Below are 27,650 nucleotides of genomic sequence, written 5' to 3'. Positions count from 1 at the left end.
GAAAGGCATCTATGTGATCATTTGGGTCGAACGACCCGTCATACTTGTCGAGAGGGGGGAGCTTGAAGTCTTTGGGCATTGGGACTGCCAGGAGTTCGGAAGACAGGGGGGATGGAACTGAGAGGAGGGGAGCTTTGACTTCGATTGAGCTTACCTCTTCTTTGCCCCCGAGCCCAGGAAAATCGCGGGTGACAGATCGGCGAGCTCGGCGGCGGCGTTTCTGCTTCTTGGTGGGCTCGGCGTTCGTACTGCTCACCTCTGCGTTATCCGGAATGGTTTGCGCAGGAAGTAGCCCAGTCTGCTGGTGATGACTGCGAACAGGGGGATCCTGCTTGGAGTCTGTTGCCAGGATCTCGAACCGGTTCTCAAGGATCGGGGTTTCAAACTTCGACTGCCGAGGTGATGTAGACCTGGCGAGCTGGTGTCCTCCCATGGCGAAATCGGGGTAGCCGGTCTCTCTCGTCTGCCGCGGGGGGAGGCCTGGTTTTTTGGGAGGTTTTGGGGGGCCTCACCCTGGCCAGAGGGGCGCTCGTCCTGGCGGCGAGACCTAGTTTGCCGCGAGGCTGGGTGCCGAGGTGGGAACGGCGGCTGCTGAAGTTGAGGTTGAGGCAGCTGGGGGAACTGCTGCTGATACTGATACTGGGAGACCTGGTGCAGTACGTGTTGTTGATAGAGCTGAAGTTGCTGGAACTGTTGCATTTGGGCTTGCATTGCCCGCATGCACTGCATCAAGTCCTCCAGTTGGTTCGGGCTAGCCGCTGGGGGCACGACCGAAGGTTCGGTGAACGTCGCTCCAACTGTAGTAGGGAGTGGGGCGATGACAGGTGCCACTGTGGACACATTCAAGCTGGGGATTCCGTCCGCCGAGAGGGGGACGGTGAACTGTCCGATACAGACAGTAGAAAGTTGGGGTTGTTCCCTGAAGTTATCTGTTTCCGCGCTTCGTCCGACGTTGCTAGAGGAAGCCATGAGTGCTGAATTTTTTCAAGGAAGAAGAGAACTGTGGAAGTTTAGAGAGAAAGGCCTTTTGAAGTGTTTCCACAAACGGCGCCAAATGATGTAGCGCGATCTGATCACTCCTAGCTGGCACTCGCGTGGCTCCTGAGAGGTACCTGGAACGAGAGGGAAGAAAAAGAACTCCCGGGGTTTTCCCGGCGGGAACACTCCGATGATTAAGTCAGTATTTTGTGCGAGAAGCAAAGGGAAAACGAAGGCTAAGAGTGAAGATTGCGCAGGTGATTCGAAGATACCTTGTTCCTTGAGAATAAGCCCCTTATAACTGAATTCCGTCGCTTCAGACCCTCTAGCTTCTGACAGGGCAAGTATAGCCGCAACTGTCAATCTACCACAGCCGTTGCAGGCAAGGTTGAGGTGGCACACGCGGGGCCGTCGTTGTAGGGTACGTGCCTGTCAGGTGCGGGACACCTTTCTAGAGGTGGCAAGCGCGACGCTATCTGACGATGGACATGTCTGCTGTCCACAGATTTTTCGGGTACGACGGTCGAGTAGGAAGCCCTCCTGTGGTATACCGAACTACCCTTCCGTGAATTACCTTGAGTCGGGCTGTCCTTTGAGTGACGAGCTGCTTGTAGCCAGTTATGCCGAGCTGGCTGATATGAGGTGTCTAAGCCTCGGGGTGTCCGGAGATGGATCTGTGCGTTCCTGTCTGGGAGTGGCCCGCGGTCCATTGGGGGGAGCTCAGGCCTTAAGAGAGGTCAGGGTGCCCCGAACTCGGGACCCCCCAAAGTGCCTTAACCCCGGGGAGGAGGTGCGGGTAAGGCGGCTTCCGGCGAGTGGCTTACCCGCCCAGTTGCCGAGCTGAGCTCGGTGGGACTTTCCCTCCGAGTTGTGGTCACGTCCGTTGCGCTGTCATGTTGAGTCACTGTTTGAGTAAGGTCACACCCACGTGTACCCATGTTGCGAGGTCGAGCCAAATCACCCTCCATCAACAATAATTATTAATTATAATCCCTAATTATATATTTATTAAATTATTGCAATAATCAATAATTATTAAAACCAAGTTAAAATAAATAGATAGTAGTATTTATCTAAGTTGGGTTTATAAATAAAATTGGGTTTGGTATTTATAATTAGTAATAGTTAGTAATTATAATAGTAATGGTTAGTAATTATATTCGGTAATGGCAGTAATTGCCATTTGGTGAAAGGGGAGACCACCCCTTTCTATTAATATATATATATATATATATATAGTAGGGACCTGTGCGATGCACAGGAAAATGAAATGCAATTTTTGACAATTTATTGTAATTTATTTAGGTTCATATTATTTGATAATTTGAAGTAATTATCACCATAAGTTCTACTATTTTATGGAAATTAGTGGTTATTTTTCCCTAAGTTCTACTGATTTCTATTATATAACATTTTATGATAATTCTTGGTAAATATAATATTTTATGGAAATTAGTGGTTATTTTTGGCTAAGTTCTACTAATTTATGGTAATTTTTATTATACTAATTTATGAGGATTTTTGGTCAATATATACTTATCATATGATAGTTTATTGGTCAATTAGTGGAAATTAGTTATATTATATAATTTATAGTAATTTCTATTATATACTAATTTCTTGGTAAATATATACTAATGTATTATATTTATTATATGATAGCTTATTGGTAGATTCTAGTAATTTATCAATTTTATGGAATTTAGTGGCTATTTTTGGACATTTCTATTAATTTATGATAATTGTTGGCAAATTATTTTGATGTATTTCGGGCTATATTATTTGATAATTTCAAGTAATTATCATCATAAAGTCTACAAATTTGTGATAATTTATTTTTAGTGTTTTTTATAAATATTGGTAATTTATGTCTAATAATGGTAACTTATTTTGATTTATATTTGATAACTTTTATAATTATTTGGCAACTGTTATTATTACATTATTTGACAATTTTAGGTATAACAATTGTCAAATAAAAAGAATCAATTAGCAATATTTTTAACTTACAATATGTAACAATTTTCAAAGCACAAAATATAAAAATGTAAACCAAAGCAATTCAAGGTTCAAAGTATCGACACGTATCGGCCTGTATCAACCGATACATATCATGCTAGTGGCTTCCCAATATGCCCTACAGGGGTTGTATAGGGTCAACCACTGGTTTAGAGGGTAGCCAGGCCTTAAACCGGCCCCTTTGAACCAAATTTGGAAAAAAAAAAGCAATGACACATGGCATATCAGCCCATGTCAATCTTTAGAACCTTGAAGCAGTTCATTAAGCTAAATGCAAATAATGTTTTTAACTAACATTATGTAACAGTCTTCAAAGCACAAAAGCCCAAAAATTTAAACCAAATATTAGCAAAAAGATAAACATTATTTTTGCTGATTTTTGTTAACATTATTTATTAAATATTAATTATTAACAACACTTATCAATTATAGTAAGTAATTATAATATTTTATTAAATAATCAGTAATGATAGTTTTAATAATATTATTTAATTATTTTTAATATAACAACAATACTTAGATTTATGAATAGGATTTTTTAACAATATTTATTAAATTAATAATTACCAAAATTAAATTATATTATCAGTAATAGTTAGTAATTATATTATTTATTAAATAATCAATAACAATATTTTCAATAACATTTTTATTTATTTTAATATAAAAAATAATTACTAAATTTATTAACAATATTTATAATTGTAATTTAAAGTAAATATCTATTTATTAACAATATTTATAATAAAAGTAATTATTAATTATAATCACTAATTATATATTTATTAAATTACTGAATAATTGGTAATTATAAAAATTGGGTTAAAATAATTAGATAACAGTATTTATTTAAATTGGGTTTATAAATAAAATCGGGTTTGGTATTTATAGTGAGTAATAGTTAGTAATTATAATCAGTAGTTAATTACATTCAATAATTAAATTATTGTCATTTGGCGAAAGGGGAGTTCTCCGGTCCGTATTAATATATATATATATAAAAGATATATGATTAATAAATTTTACATGACAATATATAACCCACAAACAATGTTGGCTTATTCAAACCAACTTGGCCGATTGGAAATATCATAAGCTCCTTTTAAAATAGTAAACAAAATTGTAATTGTAATTAATAAAATTACAAACAATTTTAAAAAATCGTCACACACAACTAGGTCACCTAAAAAAAAATATTTTGAACCGACTTGAATGAAGTTCAATTGAAAATATCATTCAGCTCGTTGTGCTTCAAATTTATTTAAGAAAGCCTTTTTATTAAGTTGAAATTATTAAGGCGGTGTTTAGCATCGTGTTCATCTTGTGGACAGGATCGTCCATGGGATGAACACCCATTCGGCTGGCTGTGGACGGGCATCGTGGACCGGTCTCATCTACACCCAAATTTCTCATCCACGGCAATAACTCGTGGTTAGGGCTCGTCCACACTATTTTTTGGTCCCCTACTTCACATTCTCCTTGAAAATGCTGAAACCCTATTGTATGTTTCACATTTTAATATTTTGTCACTAAAGTATTAATTATTTTACTTATATTTTAAATTTTTAATGTTTTGATCAATAAAATAATATTTTTTAAAATTGTAATTATTTTACTATTATTTTTATAAAAAATAATATTTATTGGTTAATATTAATTCATTGATGCATTTTCAATATATTTATCATATAAAATGCAAAAATTATATATTTATGATTAACTGTGTAAATCAAGGTTTTCGAACTGTCGTTGACTTGAACGGTCAGATCGTTCGGCCCGGGGACCATCCAGGCAATCGGTTTTATTTTACCCCAAACATAGTTTTTTGCCAAAAACCATTGAAAAAAATCAACAACCCGTTGACCCGGGTGGTCGAACTGTCGACCCATTCAACAGTTTTGATCATTTTTTTTTTAAATTTGTTTGTCATAATGAGCCGCCCGTTTGAATCGAACGGTTGGATCGTTAACCCATAAACCGGTGGCCATAATAGTTCCATTTTTGTGTTGTTTTTTTAAATGTTGGTATAGATCATTCATACCACTATGGGCACAATTCATAGCAGCTGTGGACTTTGGTGTGATGTGGATTGATCCATACTCATCAATCTTTCATCCACACTACACAACACCCCTAAGGCTCCGTTTGGTTTGTGAAAAGATTTGGGTGGGATGGGATGGGATGGGAAAGTGTAAAAATGTACTATTCCATTGTTTGGTTTTATACATGGGAAAATAATAGGAAAACACTGTTATGAGGGAGAAGAGAGAAGAGGAAGATGGAGAGAGAGACAGGGAACTCCACGACTGAAGCTCCTATTTTTGTCTGCGAACCCATAAGAAGAAAGAAAAGAAGAGAGGAGAAAGAGGGAGGAAGGGAGTGTTTATGACCTAATGTTTGCGAACCCAAATCTAAGTTCTACCATGGCAGGACTTAGATACGTGTCTACGAACCCAGAAGAAGAAAGAGAATAAGAGATGAGAGAGGGAGGAAGGGAGTGTTCCCGACCAGTGTCTGCAAACTTAGAAGAAGAAAGAGAAAAAAAGAGGAGAGAGGGAGGAAGGGAGTGGCTGAGAGGGGGTGCCGCTGCCGCTGCTCTGTTTCTGGGTTCGAATGGAGAGGGGTGCCGTCGTCGCTGGTTTCGTCAAAGGAGAAAGGAAACGGTGGTTTCTCACATTTTCCCACTCGGATCGCATGATTTTGGTACGACCCCAAATTCACAATTTTGGAACCTGATATTCTACATTTTTTTCATTCCATCTCTTATTTTCCTCAAAACAAATAAAAGAAAAATAAATATTTTGAAATATTCTCTTTTTCTTATCCCCATTCTACAAACCAAACGTAGCCTAAGTAATCAAGTTGGGGCCCATTTCCCTTGGTCGAATCGGCTGATACTAACATTAGGCGGAAAAAAGGCGAGTCTTCTCTGTGCTCAGCCTACTGTTTCTTAAAGAGATGAAGTCTTCCCGTGCGAAAGTTATTGCTTGCAGGAAAGGCTCTTCTTAGGACAGTGGTAGTTAGAGGGTTGTTTTTCTTTCATACGAAAAAATGCAGACGACGTATCAATACCATCATTTGGTGTTGTTTTGTTGGAATAAAATCTTTTACCACAAAAAAAGCAGTAATTTTGTCTATTTCGAAATTGAACCCGATCCAGTGAAGACTCTGATTTTTATTTTTTTTTTGGGTGAAGCTGAATTTGATTCATTTATAACCGGATCAAATATGGTTTATCGCAACTTAATCCAATATAATATAATCCAACAATTCAATGTGATAATTAATATCTAAAATAAACATTTAGATTTACCAGGCCAAAGTAGCTGGAAAAATCTCATGTGTATATAATCTTCCCGTCCCGCGTATAACCGTATATACGTTAAGCAGAGAGAGAGAGAAGGGTGGGGACTGGGGAGTGGGGTTATATTGTTGTTTATTTGTCTGTCAGCTCCGCCAGCCACAAACCAGAACTCTGAATCGAGGAGCGTAATTATTTGAATGTTCTGAGTTAAGAGATTTATTTCATTCTTCCCTGAATCGTGGAAGTCTAGGGTTACATTCATCGCTTCTGGGATATGTGATTTCATTGGCGGAAGCGTTTCTTCATTTATGTCCCAAGTCAATAAGGTTAGGGCTTTTTCACAATCCATACCAAACTCGTGGAATTAGGCCACAAGCCTGTCTTTCCCTTTTCCATTATCGGGATCTCTGTTGGTCGACATGTGAGTATCGAGTTAAGAGGGAGATTAGTGGTTTCTGTTTCACCAGATTAGAGCTGTTTGATTACGATAACAGAAGCTTTGTTGTCTCTTTATGCCCATGCGCATCGTAAGGCTATAAAATATAAGAATTCATGTTCTATAAGCATATCATTCTGAAGCGATGAATGCAAGCCATCCTGCAGTGCACCCAATAGAAGCTCCCCCACTCACCGATGCTGCAGGCAATGTACCGAGAGTGAGAATGAAGGACATCCAAGGCATGCCTGGAACCTCCGGAGGGGTTGCCTTACGTTTATCTCAGTCTGTCTTTGCAGTTGCAGCAGTTTGCGTCATGGCTTCTACCAACGATTTTACCTCTGTCACAGCCTTCTGGTAACGTGTTATTTCTGTCATTTCTTATTCTGATGTCTCTACCCACTTTATCATCCTATCGGCTTCTTTTTCATCATATTGGGTTCTTTTAGACATCAGACTAGGGATGCAAATCTAGTTCGATTTAAATATTGCTTTTATTTTTTCACTACAGAATTTACTCAAACTCACAAGTTTCCAACTATGAACGCATATTAAGGACAAAAAAAAACATTGTTACTTATAAAAAAAAAGGACAAAATCCATAAAATTTGACTTACTGAGAGCCAGAGATCAATCATGTATTCATGTTTTCCCTATGTCTTTGCACAAGCGAGAATGTTAATACAGAACTCTATCTGACCATCTTTTACCAATCCCATGCTTACATGATATCTATTTTTCTTGAATCCAATCGTTCAGGCCTGTAATTGCATGAAACTCTTAATGCATGTTGTTGGCTTGATTGAGTATACCTGGATATGTTATTTTCATGTCCCATATGGCACTCTGTTATTTATAAGGAGTTTTTTTTCTGATAAATTATTTATAAGGAATTTAGCCTGCTAATGGGGAACCTTGTGAAATATCATTGTCAATGTTGCATAACTCCTTTCTACACAACCAGTTAACTGCCATTTTATATACTATGCTGTAGAGCAAAACAAGGAAAAAAGTAAAAACCATGTAGTGACCTTTTTTTTTTGTTTTTATTTGAGAAAAACCAGAGAATGTGAAAGTATGTGATGCCATTGTTTTGAATACCATATGCTGGCTCTTGAAGTGAGAAACACCATTCATCCTGCTTAGAAGCTTATGCCAGTTAATGGCGATTCAAGCTATATATCCCTCTGCATGGAACTAGAAGTACATTAAGGAATAATGGTAAGCCATCATTTATGTGCATCTGCTCCTAATAAAATACACAATGAAACATGAAGTGCACATAAGCAAATTGGGATGTAACTTAAGGCTGTTTCATGGAAAAAAATTGTTGAGAATGCTTGGGCAAGGGTGTTTTAGTCTTCTCATCATCTTTTTGTATTTGGCGCCCAAGTAAGGGCTTTCTTGTAATTTTTTATTCAAAGTATGAATAGCAAGTTTGAAGGTGTGAACAGAAACACACACTTCTCATTTGAAACATCCTTCTTCTACAAACCCTAGATCAACAACTTGGTATTAGAGCATATAGGGGCTCTTAGGAAGACTTTTTCTATTGATCCTCTCCCATGAGATGATTTGCTGACATCATAGCCAAATGATGTCAGTAATCTGTACAGGTGATGGTGGTAGTCTATGAATCCTACATGGTTTGGCTTGCCTTGATTTTAGAAGTTTTTTGGTATGATTATTGCAGTTGTTTGAAGCTTCTATGATTTTTTGTAGATTTTTCAAGAAGAAAATTGCAGAGATTCCAGACCTGATGTTGGGCCTAATACAACATGTTTAACGGAGTTTTTTATTGCAAAACCTAGACCATTTGGGTTATTTTACATTTTGGGAATAAGTATTTTAAAAGGCGTGGGAGGCGTACGCCTGGAGGTGCGCCCAAAATGCCCTGAGGCGTATGCTAGAGGCGCTAACACCTCTGAGGCATATGCTTCATGTGCTTTTTTCATGAGGTGTGCTAGAGGCGTACGCCTCATGTGCCTCATGCACACCTCATATAAAAGGATTGAAAAAAAGAAAAAGGAAAAAAAAGGAAAGGAAATGAAAAGAAAAGAAAGGGAAGGGAAAGAAAAAGAAAAAGAAAAAGAAAAAGAAAAAGAAAAAGAAAAAGAAAAAGAAAGAAAGAGATTTATCAAAAAAAAAGAAAAAGAAAGAAAGAGAAGAGGAAAGGGAAGGGACGGAAAGATCAGGGGAATGAAAGTGATGTGCATCTTTATTCTTTTTAATATAAAAGATTGTTATTAAAAATAAAGAAAAAATGAGATCCCCCTTCCTCTTCTTCCTCCTCCCCTTCCTCTTCCTTCTTCTCCTTGACCCCCTCCTCTTAAGGAGGCTTACGCCTCCTTGTGTTTTGGAAGCTTATGCCTCTTACGTTCTGAACTATGCCTCACACCTCTAGGTAGTGGGTCGCCTCGTGTCATGCCTTCGGGTTTTAAAACATTGTTTGGAATGATGGGAAGTGGTCCCGTAATTTTCTAAGCCCTAAACAATTTTTGAGAGATTTTCTTCTCTCTCTATTTTGCTATTAACCTAGTTTTTTGGCCTCCTTGTGTCTCTTAACCGTGTGATAGAGTATGGAATCATCCAAGGATGTACATATAGTTTCCAATGTGCTATTGGGCAATGCAAATATTTCTAATGGTATGATAACCATTGTTAAATTTGATGGAACCAATTTCTTAGAGTGGTTCCAATATGCTAAGCTTAGCATCACAGAGAGAGGTATGTTGGGATTCATTACAGGAAAGGAGGTGAAGCCAAAACTTAAAGATCCGAAATTTGCAAAGTGCGACTGTGCGAGCAAGATAACTCCCTTGTAATGTTATGGTTGATTAGCTCAATGCAACCTCATATTGCCTGTAACTACATGTTTCTTCCAACTGCTATAAATATTTGGGATAGGGTTGTTTCCACCTACTGGTCTTACTCCTAGGTTAATAATACTTGAGTTTACTAGCTTCGGAGGGAGGCTTGTAGTATGCATCAAGGGGAGAGATATGTGGCCATGTACTTTTCTTCTCTACAATCTATCTGGGAAGAAATGGATCACTTGAAAACTCTAGTATGGAAAGACCTTGAAGATGGTGAGGAATTCCAAAAGTACATAAAAGAGAATAGTTTTTGATTTCTTGGCCGGCTTGAACCTAGAGTTTGACTTTACTAGGCAACATATTCTTAGTGCCAACATTGTCACTCTTACTTCTGCTTACTACCTTGTACAAAGGGAGGAGAATAGAGGGACCATCATGATGCACCTTCTATGATTGATCACTCTGCCTTTATGCCATTTCAACCTAGGCAAAGTACTAGTAAGCATCTTGCTACTGAGAAGATTGAGTATATTATTTGTGATTATTACAAGAAACCAAGACATACTAAGGAAAAGTGTTAGAAGCCCAATCCTCGTTTAAGGCTAGAAAAGTTCAAAACTGGGAAGAAGGGCAATGCTCACTTGGCTACAATTGGTAATGATGTTCAGTCTTTTGATGCTCCTGACTCCTTGATGTAATGGATAAACTCCAGAGTATCTTGTTGCAGCTGGAAAAGGGTGGAACATCCTCCTTGTCTGGTTCTGGTCCTAGTAATTCATCTAGTTCATATGCTAAGAAAAGTATTGCACTTGCCCGTTCTACATCTTCCGGCCCATGGATTGTAGACTCTGGGGCCAATGCCCATATGACTGGTATGCCTTTACTTTTACTAAATATAAGTTAACTCCAGGGAAGGGTACAATTGCTGTTGTTAATGGATTTCAGATCCCTATCTTAGGTCAGGGTGAAGTTAAACTTACCTGTACCTTTTTGAAGATAAATAAAAGAGAAAAAAATATTGCTGAAAATAAAAGACACATCCAACTTAAGTGACCAGAGTCACCCCAGCACAACAACAACAAAAAGAAAATTACATAACCAAATCAAATCTTAAACATTTAGAGTATGCCAAAAGTCAGAACCAAAATCTTCTTTCTTTAGTCCCTCAAATTCTGGGAGTACCAACACCCAGCCAACAAATAAAGAAGAGATTGCTGCCCCAACTTCTTCCAAGCTTTTCATTCTCCCTTCAAAAATCCTCTTGTTTCTCCCTCCAAACCTCTCCCTTCAAAAATCCTTTAGTACTTTCCACAACTCACAGCCAATCACCAAAGATTCTAGCAGAGTCCACTGGTGCCCATATAGTCGCCTTAAAGAGCTTAAAGTAGGACCAGATCCTTTTCACAAAGAAGCAATGAACCATCAAGTGCATAACATTCTCATCTTCAGCAAAACATAGCACACATCTGTTTGGGAATTGATAGCCTCTTTTCTTCAATATGTCCTGTGTAAGAATGCAGCCTCTAGAAATCAGCCATGCAAAAGCTTCGGTTCTTGGGAGGTCAGCCTCCATCTAGGACCTCATTAATGCATTATACATGGATTTGACAGTAAATCTCCCATCTTTGCATTCTTTCCACCATTTTATATCAGCAGATGAAGGATCAGCTTGCAGGATCTGGTGGCATTTTATTGGTGCAGCCATGCTGGCCTGGGTGATTGGTTCACTGTTGGATCTTCTAAGGGCCTTGTATGGACCTGGATATGGTGCCAAGGGAAAAGTAATCTTGTAGCTTATCCCTGGAGCAATCATCTGGACCATTTGGACCGAGAGAAAATAGAAGAGTGTTTTCGAGCAGATCTAGGTGTGTGTGGGGCGCTGATCAAGGCTGTGATTGGTAGAATTGGCTCCTAGGTTTCTGTTTCTAAGGGATTCACTGATATGTCTCTGGTCGAGCTTTGTGATGGTTCTCAGTTGTGGCTTGACTGATGTATTTGAAGTGGAATTTGCCTAGTTGGCAAACCTGTTTGTATGTTGTATCATTTGGTTTCTATCTAATAATTACCTTTATCTGTTTTCCAAAAAAATCCCTAAAATAGTACATTTGTGAACCAATTAAATGTTTAGTCAGTTAGACCCAACAAAGCATTCTCCAAAATACTTGTGACTACATGTAAGTTGTTTAACAACATACCGCTACAAGTGGGCAAGATGATGTCTTACACTCAAATGGAGCTGTCATGGGATGTTACGGTAAGATTGTTCAGCAATTTTTAATGAAATTGCAAATGCGCTGGCAGTTCATGATTTGGTGATGAGCTGCTTTAAAGCTTGGCCTGGGGTTTGATACTTTAGTGGATGGTTCTATGTCAAAAGTTCTAAAATGGAATTGTGCCAAACAAATTCTCAAGTTTCTGAATTCAGCATGGTGCCTTTTTGGAGCCAAACTGCAAAATTCAAAATCTTGCGAATTTGGGGGAAATATCCTTCTCCAGATTTCTCTTCACAATCCAAAAACCACCTAGTGAAATCTTCTATGGTTGCTAATAACAAATAAAAGTGAAAATTTTGTGCCTGAACATGTATGTAGATCAACTTTTCAGGAGGTGGACAGAAATTTTTTCATTGGTGAAGGTAAATGGACCATCATTTCTCCAAATATTTATCATCTGCTAAAAACAACTCAAAACATGGTGAGAATCCAGGTTTCTTGAAATTTAGACGAGTTTTTTTATTCTAAAATCTATACTATTTTTTGATAGGTAAAAAACAAAAATTTCATTAAAATAAAAGAAAATACAAGAAGAAGGTGATGAGTCATCACCCACTACAACCAAGAATGTAGGATCCAAACTCAAAACACATTTTCCAGATTACAAATATGAATTTCCAGCACTTCCCCTAAATTTTCCCCCAGATCCCTTCTATCAATATGTCTGAACTCTGGATGAACCATAATCTGATTTTTTTTTTTTTTTTTAAATTCTAAAATCTAGACTATGATTTTAGGTTTTCAGTTAGTCCAATAGTCCACTTTGAGCCATCTTCCATTTCATTGTTTATATTTCCACTTTGATGATTGTGCTTATGGTGCTTGATCAAGTGAAATTTGTTTCTAGTACATGAATTTGGTATTGACCAACCTTTTTTTGCATGTCCTGTCCGTTACTTGTGTCAGTTACCTTGTAGCAGCAGTCGGCTTGCAGAGTGTGTGGAGCTTATCACTAGCTTTTGTTGATATATATGCCCTTCTAGTGAGGCGATGCTTGCGGAATTCCCGAGTTATCAGTTTGTTCACCATTGGTGATGGGGTAAGTTATGTCTGATAATACCTTGTGGCGAGTTTAATTTTCAAAATGCATGGTGTTTAAATGGTGGCGCACAGGAATATCTGCAATAATTTGAGATTGTTGCTTGAAAACTCTGACCTTGTATCGACTTTGATATGTGCTGTAACAAAACTTTATTAAGGGTCATGTTTTCCCCAGTTACAATTTTAGATTTGGCCCGGGAGGGGGGTTAACAGTGTTATGCAGATTTTTCTAAAGGAATGAAGTGTTTGTGTTGGATTCTGACAGTCCATGGATTCTTGAGGGACACTTTGCACACCATTTTCCTTTTTTTTTTTTGATAAATCATACCATTTTTCTTTCTCTCCTTGCTTATTTTACATAAATGAATAGCCAATATATGCAATGAATGACATTTTTCTTAAGCATTATTTAAGCAACAAGATAAACTTCTAGACCCATTTTCTATAGGCATATAAATATAGAACTCAAATGAAATCTGAGCTATTTTAATAGCTTATACTATCTCATACTAAGGTCATTGAGTTCATGTTCTTTGGTATTGTTGAGTCAGACTCCTGGACAGTGCTGGATTTTGATTTCTGTCTTTGTGTCTGTGAAATTCCTTCTGCTTCTTTGACCTTTATCTCACTAGCTGGTCATAACTCAAGAAATGCACTTTGACCACAAATCAGAACTCCACCTTTTCTCACCAAGAAAGGGATCTGCAGGGCCTCAACCTTTGTTTTCTTGTTAAAAAGTGTATTAAGTGATAAAGTCATTAGCAGACAAGATTCTAACAATTAATCATTTAATCTCAAGAAAAAGAAATTTTGGAAGCTGTTGCAGTCTCTGTAGAACAGAGGAAACTGTTCACCTTTAGCATATGGTCTCATTTCTTGCTTTTCAAAGGAAAGGACTTGGGCTACTGACCCCAATATACTTCCCTATGCTTCTCTCTTCTTGACCTGTTAGAGGGTTATGCAGCCAGGGAAAAATTTTGTTGAACCTCCTTTTTTGTTTTTTTCCAGAATGTAAGGAAGGAAATGGCTTTACCTTTGGTGGTAAAAACTAGTGCATGAGAGATTGATAAGAATAATTGAAGGGAGGCTGGTTAGCTGGGTCACAGCTCACAGTTTGAAGGATTTCAGATATGATAGTTTCAAAGACGTTGAGAGGACATAATGTGCAACACTTCTGTTGATGAGTAGCAGTTTATATATGTAGATGATTGTTTATGGTTTACTGTTATTACCACGGGGCTTTCATCCCCTTTTTTTGGTATATTAATATAATATAATACTCTCTTACCACTTATTAAAAAACATAGTAATAAATCATAATCATCATCAAAGTTGTGTCAACTTTTATGTGCACTTTATTTATGTTGTATATTTTTGGTTTCTTTTTTAAATTATCAATTAGTTGAATGACACGTGCAAAAGGAGGGAGAGGAAGAAAGCACATGATCTCTGTTATATCAACTCTTCTGTTGATAAGTATCGACATTATATGGTAAAAATGTGCATATTTAATTTCTTTCTACATCAATGATTGCAAAGGTGAAAGAAGAAAAAGCTCCTGTTTGGCCTTCCCCATCTTAAGAGGCTCTACTTTGCACCAAACTATGCCTTACCGGTACTAACCTGGTCTTTACTATCCATTGTTTTTTGATAGGCATGGTCTCTGTTATACTTGACTGAACAATTGCAGTCAGCTTCTCCTTATCTTGTTGCCTATTATCCCTGTTTCCTACCTTTTTTTTATTCGCTAACAAGCTATAACTTTATCGATATTGTGTAAAATAACAAACCTTTTTTTTTATCAGAAAAAAAGATTTCATTAAGACTTAAGGTTGAACTTAATAGAACTGTTGGGAGATTCCAACACCCTTCAGTAACAACGTTTACAAGTTTGCCCAGAAAAGACTTGGCCTATCTACTCCCTGTTTAGCTAATGCATCTGTTACCCCATTTGCAGTTCTTCTCACCCAGCTGAAGCTTATTTCTTTGCAATCACACCAATTTCCATAAACACATGTTTGTATTTCCAAGGTGCTTCTTTGACTAGCTGTGACTCACCTTCAACTTCCAAATCTCTAAGACTAAGCTGTTATACTAATCTCAAACCTTGTAGGAATGCAATGATTTCTGCATTGACTGAATCTCCTAAGCCAGCTGGACCTGAATACATCACAACCACCAAACCTTGATGGTCTCTCACGGGTTGCCCATAGAGCTGCCATCAAAGTTCAATTTCAGTTTACTTTCAGCTGGTGGCTTCCAATCCATTTTCACCTCTTCAGAGTGTCTACCTGTTTGTGCTACTTCAGACCAAGTTCTGACAATATTATTGACTGAAAAGACTCTGAATGTTTCCAAGGTTTTTACCCAGTGTGCAGCTTTGACTAGGATAACTTCCATTAAGTCCTCCTTAGATCTGCACTTTTCATTGAAGATTCTATTGTTTCTCTCTTCCCAAATTGTCCACACAAATGCAGCTCTTACTGTTCTCCACATGATCATCAACACCAATGTAAAATGACAAACCATTACTCTCTGTTATGGAGAAATAGGAACATGTCAATTACAAAACAGCCAATGGCTGACAAATAGAGTTCATTGATGCAATTGCATGTTAATTTAACTCCCTGCTCCTTTGTAAGTATTTTTCCACGGTGTCAACCTTGCACACCTGTCAGCTAATCTATTAGCTGATCCCATTCTTAACTTATCTTGATGTATTTATTTGCTTATTTATTAGCATAGTGATGCAGGGCATGTAGGGATAATCTACAATTGCAAGCCTAAGGCTGTGTTTGAGGTTTATTTAGGTTAGAGAATTAAGAAGTGAATACTTACCTATGGTGAAAATTTTAGGGCTGCTACAGTATTAAATTAAGGGAAATTGGATTTGAAGGAATTTACGGAGACTATTAAGTTTAGAGAGAGAAAAAACTCTGCCATTGCTGATTTTGGCGGTTCCAAGACTGGATAAAGGTGGGATCATAAAGACCTTTTGCCAAACCTACATAAACATGAATCCTTTTCTTGGTTCATAAATATGAAACCCAAGTGCAGGAAGAGAACAAAAAATCATGATAATCTTTTCACTTGTTGGATAGTAGTAGATAGTGATTATCAAGTCCATAAGGTGATTGCAAGATTACTGCCTAGAAGACTTGAAGCAGTTTTGCATGAGGTGGTGGGGCCTATTCGCCCAGATGGCATCATTAAAGGAAGGTAAATTCTTGATGGGGTGCTAGTGGCTGGTGAGTGTGTGTATGATAGACTTCCAAGTGGGGGCGTGTGGCTTCTTAGGGGGTGATGAGAGTTATGGGTTTTGGCAAGTGAGAGAGGTCTTATATTGGTTAATTGATCCTTGTTTTTTTTGCTATCCTCAATGGAATTTTTTCAAGCATATTAAGGTATCAGGCAAGGCGGTTCTCTTTCTCCACGCTTTGTTTTGGTGGCAGAAGTCCTTAGAGCTATGCTAAATTCAAGTGATCATCTAGAACTGATTGAGGTGGTTTAGATGTTTCCAGATGGTCCTATTTACCCATCTACAATATGTGGATGATAAATTAGTGCTTATGAAGGCATCTGTGGAAGAAGCTTTAAATCTTAAATCTGTATTGAAGAATTTTGAAGGATTGTCAGGTTTAAAAATAATTTGAAAAAGGGCATTATGATAGGGGCTGAAGTTGTGAGAAATGATTTAAGGGCCCATAACTTTAACAATTGATATGACATTGAACATAGCAGAATGGTGGAATGGGATTCATGTAGCCAACTCCATATACTTGGGATAAGTAGTTGAGCATTATGATAAAGGATGAGGGAAACTGGAGGATGGCTTCTTGAAGATTGTGCTGGGGTGTTGGGATGTCAAGTGGGTAATTTTCCTTTTACCAAAAAAATAAACACTTGTGACTTACTACAGAGGAAAAACAAAGGTGGACTGTGTATTTCCCCCTATACTTGTATATTGTGTTTTAACAATGGTGAGACTGCTGAGCACTTCCTCCTACATTGCCCAGAAACAAGGAAAGTTTGGTACTTCTTAAATCTGGTAGGGTACTGCTGGGTCTTTCCTGAACACATTGAAGACTTCTTTTGCCAATGGCAAGCAAGATGCCTTGGAAAAAGGGGAAACGTTTATTGGCACATTGTGGTTCAAGCAGTTTTTTGGGGGGTGTGGGAGGAGAGAAACAACTGAATCTTCAACGATAATGCTAGATCTATGGGTGAGCTGTTATCCTACATATTCTACTTGTGCAACTTATGGGTGGTATCTTTGAATGATATCCAGAGCACTGTAAAGATTCTATTTTTTCTCCTTTCTCTCTAAAAGCAACAAGCACCCTTCACTAAAGATTGGAAGAGGTGACCCTGAACTTTGATGGAAGTGCCCTTGGGAGCCCTAGTCTAGTAGGGATTGGTGGTATGTTTAAGGGAGGGGATGGAAATTTATTGTGGGCTTACAGTGGTCCAATCGGGATGGCAGACTCTACAAAGGCTGTAGTTTTAGCCGTGCTAACTGGACTCCGGATTGCAAGAGATCTTGGCTTGCCTTTTGATAGAAATCGATCAGCACCCTTGAAGACTTATTCTAGAAAGAAGAAGGCCTTACAACCGGTCCTGATATGACATAGTGATGGTACTTGGGATTTGAACTGAATTAAACACCAAGGGTATTTTTGCCATTTTATAATTTTTCTGTAGGGTCCAACGGTAGGGTTTAATTTTTCTAGTTATAGTTTGTTTATATTTAAAATTTCAGAGTCATTGCATAAGTGGGATTAGAGTTATTGAGTCTTCTTTGAATTGAAATAGGATATGACAGCTTAGTTTGAGCCCTACTAGGATTATCGAGTCTAACAGCTTGACTCCTAAGACTTATGATTTGACTCCTAGGATTATTATGAGTTTAAATATGTATGGACGTTTTACACAAAGGCAATGAAGTTTATTGAGTTTTCTTCAGCTTATGCTAGCTATGGTGAGTGATTCCCATGCCCTAGAGTGATTCTAGGCACCCTGTGAGTGATTCCAGGTATTTTCTTTCTCTCTTCTTTCTCTCCCTATTTTCTCTTTTATTCCTTCAAGAAGCCATTACAGCCATCAACTGCCATAAAATTCTGATCCAAGTGACCATTCACTTGGATCAGAATATTCTGGTCCAAGTGAATACCATCAAAGGTGATTCAAGCAATACCATCAGATGGCTTGGGGAGAAGAATGGGGGGCTATTGGAGGCTAGCTCATTATCTGGATGAGGCTCAGGATATTCTGGACTCTTTGAATGCAATTCTGTTCTGGATTACCGGATAGTTAAATTTTGTAGCAGATTGCTGGCTAAATCAGTAGCTCATAGGGATTTTTTACATAGTGAGAGTTATGCCTATGTAATCTATGCGTGTGCCTCTCTTTGTACATATTCTCATGTACCCCTTTCATTTTTAGTGAAATCTGTTATCTTTCAGCTTATAAAAAATTTCCTTTTTACCTATTTGGGAATCCTATCGGGAGCTAAAGCCTCTTCAAAAAATTGAAAAGAAGGTTTTGGCTATGCTCAGATGTAGATATTTTATATCTATCATTTGCCTATGTTAATATTCGTATGTGAACGCAAATATATCCACATTATACATGCACTTCAGATACGTGGATTGCTTATGGTTATGGATGATATTTCTAAGATATAACAAGTATTCAGGTGCATGCCTCATTCATGCGGATATTATTGTAATATTGTGTGGTTGAGCAATGTAAACAGTGATGCAAGTATGGTTTTGTATTAATCACCAAACAAACCCTCAAACAAAACCTGCAACCAACGCAACATGGCAATTCCAAAGAGTTAAAAAGATAGATAATGAAAAATAAAAAAATTGGGGTAGAAAAGCAGTATTTACCAATTAGACATGTGCCTCTTAAAGAAGAGGGAGGAGTGTTCTAGCCATTGCTTGTAGTTGCACCTTTTTTTGTTACACTGATTTTTCTTTGTAGGATCCATCTGGAATCATGGTGATTGTAATATTTCATTTCATTGTTCCTCCGGTTTTATGTGCTTTCTTCGCCAGCTTGTAATACTGGGTCATTTCCATCTCAGATTACATCCACGCTTACATTTGCTGCAGCGTGTGCCTCGGCGGGAATTACTGTGCTCATAGGCAATGATCTTGGTGATTGTTCTAAGAACCACTGCGGAAGGTTTGAAACAGCAACAGCAATGGCTTTCATCAGCTGGTTTGCTGTTTCTCCATCTTTTTTCTTGAACTTTTGGTCGTTGGCATCTCGATGACAGGAAATTATAGAGAAGCCTTCATTGTCTGAACGGTTTGTGTTATTCGTGTGATATTCTGACAAAATGGATTGGTGGCGAAAAAATGACTTATATTAAATCAGAAACATAGATGCATTTTTATAGATACAGAGGTGAACCAACTTGTATTGCTACATCAGCTTGCAGTTACAACTGTCTTGATTTTCTTGATTCTTGGGACCTTCTAGAATTCTTGGACAGCTCTAATAGTCCCCCTCAAGTTGGAGCATGGATAATGCCCAACTTATCTAGTAGAAGAATAAACTGGTCAGCACCCAAGGCCTTTGTCAAGATGTCAACAGGCTGGTCTTTGGAGGAGAGATGGTAGAGTTGAATGTCTTTGCGCTAGACGTGTTCTCGGACAAAATGACAGTCAATTCAATGTGCTTTGTGCGTTCGTGGAAGACTGGGTTAATGGCTATATGGATTGCTGCTTGGCTGTCACAGTAGGCTGTAATAGAGGCAGTTGAAGATCGTTGAAGACACGCCAGAGCCAAAGGGCTTCACTTGTAGCCACAACCATGGCTCGATATTCAGTGTCGGCTGAAGAGCGTGGCACGGTCATTTGTTTCTTTGTCTTCCAGGATAAAGGAGAATTTCCAAGCATTGTGATAAAGCTAGTCACGGGTTGCCGTGTACATGGACAAGAAGCCCTGTCAAAGTCACAATATATTTGAAGTTGAAGTTCATTGTGGCTAGGAAAGTAAATACCCTGACTAGGATTAGTCTTGAGATATCAAAGTACACGTCGCACTGCAACCACGTGTTCTTCTGTAGGTGAACTTAGGAATTGAGTTAACACATGGACTGGATAACTAATCTCGGACCTAGTAATAGTGAGTAGACTAAGGATCCAACCAGACGTCGATACTGAGCTGGGTCATTGAGAAGTGGACTCTTTGGGTCGTCAAAATGACGTTGTTGTTCCATAGGATGAGAAATGGGTTTGGAGTCCAACATATTAGCTTCTGTTAAGATATCCATATCATACTTATGTTGTCCAACAAAAATGTTGGAATCGGATCTGGTGATCTCAAGGCTCAGGAAGTATTGCAATGAACCCAAGTCTTTGAGATAGAAACAATTATCCAAGCATGTTTTGAGCTACGCTATGCGGTTTGGATCATCCCCTATAATCACAATATCATCAACGTAGACCAGTATAGCAATGAAGTTATTTTGCTGGAAGTGAATAGTGAATAATCAACACTTGACTGAGAAAATCCAATCTTCTTTAGGGCAGAGGTAAACTTTTCAAACTAGCATCTAGATGTTTGCTTAAGACCATATGAGGACTTATGGAGTTTGCACACTTTGTTCTTTGATAAAGAGGGAAAGCTGGGTGGTAGTGTTATATAGACCTCTTCATGTAAATCATTGTGTAAAAATGCATTATTGGCATTTATACATTTGAATGTAACCAACTTGGCCATTGGAGCATAAGTATCATGGTAATCATGACCTTCTACTTGAGTATAACCTTTAGCCACCAATCGAGCCTTGTAACGCTCAATGGAACCATCAGCCCAAAATTTCAGTTTGTATGCCCATTTTGACCTAATGGCCCGTTTATTGGGAGGAAGATCAACTATTGACCAAGTATGATTGTGCTCGAGGGCGGCGAATTCATCTTGCATGATCAATTGCCAATTAGGGTTACAGACAACTTGTGTATATGTTTTGGGCTCAATGAGATTGGTCAACTTTGTAGTAGGTCCATAACAAATATAGTCATTGAAATGGTTGGGTAACCTATGAGCATGGAGAGGCCGTGTATTTGTATGGGTGGGTGCAACAAAAGTAAGAGGCTCAAATGGATCAGTTTCAATGATGGGTTGTGGTGACATGGCTTTTGATGTGGTTGGTGATGTTGTAGTAGGAAAGTTAACTGGTATGTTTGGGGCATAGGGGATGGTTTCATATCCATCGGTGAATGTGCCAATTGTATTTGGAACATGTTCAGAGAGTATGGCCGGATCATGGTCCTTGAAAGGGAATGCGTTTTCATAAAATGTTACATCCCGAGAAACAAATATGTGGCCGGTGGCTAAGTTATATACTCTGTACCCCTTTGTTCCATAGGGATATCCCACAAACGCATTTAGAAGCACGTGGAGCAAACTTATCTTTAGGAAGTGGCCATTCTTGGGCATAACAAAGGCAGCCAAAAACTCGTTGATGACTATAATTGGGTGTTTTTCTAACCAAGACTTCATATGGTGTTTTTTCCATGAAGTGGTATGGACGGTATGTAGTTGATTAAGTATGTGGCTGTAGGCACACATTCTTCCCAAAATTCTAAGGGAAGTGATGCTTGGAAATGAAGAGCCCTAGCCACCTCAAGAAGGTGTTGATGTTTCTTTTCAACAATCCCATTATGTTGGGGGGAATTCACACAAGATGCTTGATGGACAATTCCATTAGTTAGATAAAATTGCTGCGTAGGCCCCAAGAAAAATTCTTTTCCATTATCAATATTTGACAAGTCTCAGACTTACACTATCAAGAAGGTGTGCACCATGTTGCAAAAGGAGATCAATATTTGACAAGTCTCAGACTTACATTTCACGAGGAATAGCCATGTGCATCTACCATAGTAATCTACTACTGTTAAGAAATACCTTGCTCCTGAATGAGAAACTGTGTTATGCACCCCAAATATCAACATGGATTAGGCCAAACTATGTGATACTCTAGTGTGCTTAGCATGTTCACAAATGTCACACACATTTGAAGTAGTAGAAGAGAACAATTGCTGGGCAGATGCATGTCCTAGTCTATTGTGCCATGTGTTGTAGCTATCAACAACACTTGATGAGTTATTTGCTAGAGAATGGTGAGTCTTTAAGTAATATATGCCATGGAAGAGCTCCCCTTCATTAATTGTCTTCTTTGAAGCTTGGTCTTGTATAAGACAGTGAGTGTAGGAAAACATAACAACACAATCCAATTCTGTTGTGAGCTTTCCAACGGACAACAAGTTATGTTTAAATGTAGGAACATAAATGACATTCTTAAGTATAATTCCAGGTAGGGGTGAGCCAAAAAAAAAAAGGAACCAACTGAAATTGAACTGGTCGGTTTGGTTTCGGTTCAGTGTTTTCAAAAAACCGAAGGTACTGATTTGGTTTCGGTTAACCGAATCGACCGATATACATATATTTCTACATATTTTATATATTTATGTATATTATATATATTATTTATATATTATATATTAATAAATAAGAATTATATATAAACATATATTTACAACATATGATATATTATTTATTATTTAAAATATAATATTATATATATTTATAATTTTTATTATATATTTATATATATTTTTATAATAAATATTGTAAAAATTAAAAAACCAAAAAATCGACGAACCGAACCGGTCAACCGGTTAACCGATAGGTTTCGATTACCAGTTTTCCAAAAATCGGTACTACCGGTTTAGTTACAAAATGAACCCCACGGTTCGGTACCCCTAATTCCAGGAGCCAAAAGTGCTTCTCCTTTATGCGTGGCGACGATAATAGAGCCATTAGGCATAGAGACAGATGCAAGAATGTGCAACGGTACCATATGCGATAATAAAGATATATTTGAAGTCATCTGATCTGAAGCTCCACTATCAAGGATCCAGACATCGTGCATTTGTGCATTAAAGGAGAAATAAATCTTATCGGACATAGTGGTTGTAATAGTGACTTGAGATTGCTCATTTGCCAAAAGATGCAGGAGTTGAGCATATTGGTCATGTGTGAGATTCATAGGGGTTGTCTGAGCACTTAGATCAGTCTGTGCATAAGCAGAAAGTTAAGTGCAAGTCTATCCTATGAGCTCATAACAACGCTCCTTAGAATGTCCATTTCGTTTACAATGCTCACATTTTCGTTTGGGACGAGATGTAGGTTGCTGTGTGGAAGCATGGAGAGCTACAACTTCTTGGAATGTTGAGCTCTTCTATGACACCGTGATTTGGCGTCTTTCCTTTTGAATAACTAGTGCATAGGCTCTGTTGATGCTTGGAAGTGGCTCTGAGGCAAGGATGCCGAATCGAACATTAGTAAAATTGTTGTTCATACCTATCAAGAATTGATAGAGCCGATCCTTTTCTCGTTCCATTAATATTTCTTTGGTTGTAAGAGGTGATAAGATTGCAAGCTCATCCCATAATTCTATGATCTTGGTGAAATAGGAGGCAACTGAGAGTTCTCCTTGGTGAAGGAGTGTTATATCACGCTTGAGCTGATAAATTCAGGGTGCGCTACTCTGAGAAAAGTGTTCTTGTAGATCGATCAAGACGTCTTGAGTTGACTCTGCGTAGGCTACACTTCCCTGTAGCTCACGGGGCAATGGATTGAGGATCCATGATATGATCATGGAATTACATTTGATCCATGCATTTTCTTCAGCCACAGATTGTTCTAGACATTGTAGAGATCCGTCTATAAAACTGTATTTATTCTTGGATAGTAGTGCATTATGCATTGCTCGTTGCCAAGTAGAGTAATTATCACCGGTGGGGGGGGGGGGGGAGCACCAGTATAGCACCAGGGTTATCCGACAGGTGCAAATAATACGGAGATGATGGATCAAACTCAGCCATGGCGACATGTTAATCAACAGAGAAAAAAAATGGCAAAATGAAGGCAAGAATTACCTTGATCGAAGGGAGCAAGATGCAGCGGCAGCCCTCTATCCAGGAGGCGCAAAGGTCGTTTTTGCCAGAAGTACAAACGGGTTATTGAAATTCAGAACGCAGAGGCGACGATTTCTTCAAAGGATACGAGATGCATGCAATGTCAACAGGGAAATAGGGGGGTATCGTTCGACTCTGATACCAAGACAAAATGGATTGGTGGCAAAAAAATGACTTGTATTAAACCAGAAACATAGATACATATTTATAGATATAGAGGTGAACCGACTTGTATTGCCACATCAGCTTTAGGGGGTGCTAGTGTGGATGAAAAATTGGTGGGTGTGGATTGGTCCACACCACACCTTGTGGCAGGGACTAATCCACTTCACACCACAATCTACAGCTGTTTTGAACTGTGGATAAATTGTGTGGACTGTACCAGTCCACACCCACAGTGGCGTTCTGTAGGCGTGGTGTGGACCACACCACACTTTTTGATTCCATGTATCTCATATACATTTATGAATGATCTACACCAACATTTTAAAAAACAACCTGGAAATGGAACCGTTCTGGCCACCGGTTTTCGGGTTGACAGTCCGACCGTCTGGTTTGAATGAATGGCCCGTTTTGACAAACAAATTAAAAAAATAATTAAAAAAAATGGTAAAAAACTATTCAGCAGGTTGACGGTTTGACCGTTCGGGTCAATGGGTTGTTGATTTTTTTAACGGTTTTTAGCCAAAAACCGAGTTTGGGGTAAAACGGAACCGCTTGCCTGGACGGTTCTCGGGTCGAATGGTCTGATCGTCTGGGTCAACGGTGGTTCAAAAACCTTGATCTACACAGTTAATCATAAATATCTAATTTTTGCATTTTATATGATAAATATATTGGAAAATGCATCAATAAATTAAAATTAACCAATAAATATTATTTTTTTATAAAATACTAAAATAATTAAAAATTTAAAAAATATATTTTAAATATTATTTTATTGATAAAACATTAAAATTAAAAAAATAAAAAATTAAGTAAGATAATTAATAATTTATTGACAAAAATATTAAAATGTGAAACAGACAATAGGATTTTAGCCTTTTAAGGAAAGTGTGAAGTAGGGGATCAAAAATCAAGCGTGGACGGTCCCTAACCACGAGATTTTGCCGTTGATGATAAATTGAGGTTTGGATGGGACCGGTCCACGATCCAGTCCACGATATCGTGGACTGGTCCCGTCCATGAGATGAACACGGTGCCGGACACCGCCTTATTCAGTTACAACTGTCTTGATTCTCATGGTTTTTTTTTTTATTCTTTTTGTACTATATATACACACTTAACATACCAAAAGAGAACTGATTTGTGAATATCGTGTAATATATTGGGCTGAGAATTTTCATAATATAGGAGGCATTTGGCATATGATATGCACGAGGAAAAATGCAAAATATAGGACTAACTTCATTATGAGGGTTAACCTATAACTCCCAAAGCGACGTGAGATGATGCAATGTGTTGCTAGATCTAACACCTTGCTAGTTGTGCCATAGAGGAGATTTGGTGCGGGGGAAAACGATACCTGTTTGGTTGGATATTTTTATTTTTTTCTGAAAAACGTTTTTCAGACCATACCTTAAAAATCAGGAAAGACATGGTTTGAGAAAATGCCTTTTTCTTTTTAATGTTTTCTCATGTTTATATGGTTAAAAGCAGCAGTTTGTTGTTGATGTGGTGTTGAAAAACATCTAAGTGGAAGCAATAGTTCCAAACAAAAATTGTCAATTTAAAAAAAAAGCTATATCAATACAACATTGTTTTTTGAGAAAACAACACCGAAAAAATGACATCAGTTCTAGACATTACCTTATTTTAAGAATTAACAACCAATTCAAGAAAAATAAAAACAGATTACGGATTGATTTAACAACCATGGCTTGCATGGTCATCCCTTGGTGATATATCAAAAAGAACCATATGGCATTATCTTACCATCCCAAGTTGGCTCATTCGCTCCTACCGTGGGGTGTTCTATATTTTAGGGGACGTTTGGTATGGCTTCCGTTTATTTAATAAATGCTTGTACTTGATTTGTCTTCAAAACCGAGGAAAAGTGGTTGATAAATGTTTTTCTACTATTGGTTGACAGTTAGGCGCTATTAGATGCCATTAGGCCCAACAAGTGAAACAATAAATAAATACCTTAATATTGGGGGAAACATTAAAATGAAGTTTCTCTCAACGGTTGGCTTGCATGTAAATCGAGACATGTTTATCTAATAAACAAGCTTACCAAATAACATTTTGGGACAAACACCTACATGGTGATGAGATGGCACCATTTACTGAATAAACGGAAGCCATACCAAACACCATGCTAGGTGTTGCAATGCCATTTACGTAAGGTGGAGCATACAAGGATGGTGGATGGAGAGATAAGTTTGCTGTTGAAAGGCAAAAGCCACAAAACTAAAAAAAGAAATAAAAATAAAAATAAAAACATGAGGTGTGTTTAAAAAAATCCTTTTTCCTATTCCTGTTCGAAGGAGAGGAGAGAGAATGAAGGCTTGGTTTGCTTTGACAATCTTTTCTAATTTGACAACACCTGAATGAAAGATAAGGGTAATATTTGATATGGCTTCCATTTATTTGGAATGCAATTGTACTTGATTTATCTTTAAAATCGAGAAAAAGTGATTGATAAACATTTTTCTACTATTGTTTGACAGATATGTGCCATTAGATGCCATTAGGTGCCGCATAAGCAAAACAATAAACAAATACCTTGGTGTTAGAGGAAATGTTAAAATGAATATTCCCCAACGGTTGGCTTACACATAAACCAAGAGAAACATTTATTTGATAAACATCCTTACAAATAGCATTTTGGGACAAACACCCACATGGCAATGAACTAGCACCATTTTCAAATAAATGAAAGCCTGTTTATTGGGCTGCCCAAATTTTTAATAGAGATAAATTAATAACTCCCTAATCTCTCTATCTGTGAGTTCAGACGATCCACATGCCCGATGATGTGTTACTGGTAATGTAGCCCACTTCTTTTATGACGTGTGCATAAGATTTGAACTTAACCTTTGGTATTCTCACATTTAAGAGGCAAACATTATTGGGGAAGGGCTACTCTAGGCTTGTGAGACTAGGGCTTCTGAGGTTGGAAAAGGGTTACTCCTCACAAGCCAGGAGTTCTTATTTCTTCTTGCTCATTTAGACTCCTATGTTGTAAGTCAATAGAGATGAGGATAATCTAAAGTGCTATGGGATTGTAGAGAATTAGTTAAGGAATTATATCCCCAATGCCTTGTTTGCTCGATTATTTATAGAATCCTAGAGGCAAACTACTTGCATGGAGGTATAAGGGATATTCTCGAGGACGTGTTCTCGAGGACCACAAGGTTGTTCAGGCATGACTTCAAGACTATAAAAAAAATGACTCATGTTGAAAACGGTTACCAGGTGTATAGCCAGACATGGTTTCCCTAAGCAACAATCACATGCCTAAGTTATAACATCTTAGAGCAACACTTGGGTGCTAAGGATCTATTATAACCTCACGAGGTCAGATTTGATCATGAGGTTATTTTTCGGATTTCTAGGCCTTGCAAAGTCGAGTGGGGATTACTCGGTTATTGAATCATCGGCCTTTGAGCTCTATTTCAGCCTCGCCAGGTCAATAGCTGGCAATCCCATCTTGCGCTAAACTTGGGAGGTTCTGTCTCGGAATTTGTTTCCTCACAATTTTTTTTTGTATTAATCATTGCCTGACACCCCCATAGGGGTTGTTACTCTTTTAAGTGAAGAGTACAATATCACATCAAC

The 27,650-nt window shown here is 38.0% G+C and overlaps 1 protein-coding gene across 1 annotated transcript; it reads left to right on the top strand.

Annotated features, from left to right (window-relative positions):
* The first annotated feature begins 6,377 nt into the window (after nt 1-6,377).
* Nucleotides 6,378-19,857, top strand: LOC104602616 (CASP-like protein 5A1). The gene is made up of 3 exons (XM_010266373.3): nt 6,378-7,094; nt 12,733-12,865; nt 18,959-19,857. Exons 1-3 carry the CDS (start codon nt 6,883-6,885, stop codon nt 19,148-19,150), a joined length of 537 nt encoding a protein of 178 aa, XP_010264675.1. The 5' UTR covers nt 6,378-6,882; the 3' UTR covers nt 19,151-19,857.
* Nucleotides 19,858-27,650: the final 7,793 nt, after the last annotated feature.

The sequence above is a fragment of the Nelumbo nucifera genome, chromosome 2, assembly GCF_055504915.1.
Source record: "Nelumbo nucifera cultivar China Antique chromosome 2, China Antique-T2T, whole genome shotgun sequence".
NCBI classification, from domain to species: Eukaryota; Viridiplantae; Streptophyta; class Magnoliopsida; order Proteales; family Nelumbonaceae; genus Nelumbo; species Nelumbo nucifera.
The sequence above is the reverse complement of the archived record's forward strand: the minus strand, read 5'-3'. Positions and strand labels throughout refer to the sequence as shown.

Bases quoted from the DNA above. Each gene is read 5' to 3' on its own strand.
- LOC104602616 (XM_010266373.3), top strand. From the start codon at position 6,883: ATGAATGCAAGCCATCCTGCAGTGCACCCAATAGAAGCTCCCCCACTC. The intron at 7,095-12,732 runs GTAACGTGTTAT...TACTTGTGTCAG, and splicing joins ACCTCTGTCACAGCCTTCTG to TTACCTTGTAGCAGCAGTCG. The intron at 12,866-18,958 runs GTAAGTTATGTC...TTTCCATCTCAG, and splicing joins TGTTCACCATTGGTGATGGG to ATTACATCCACGCTTACATT.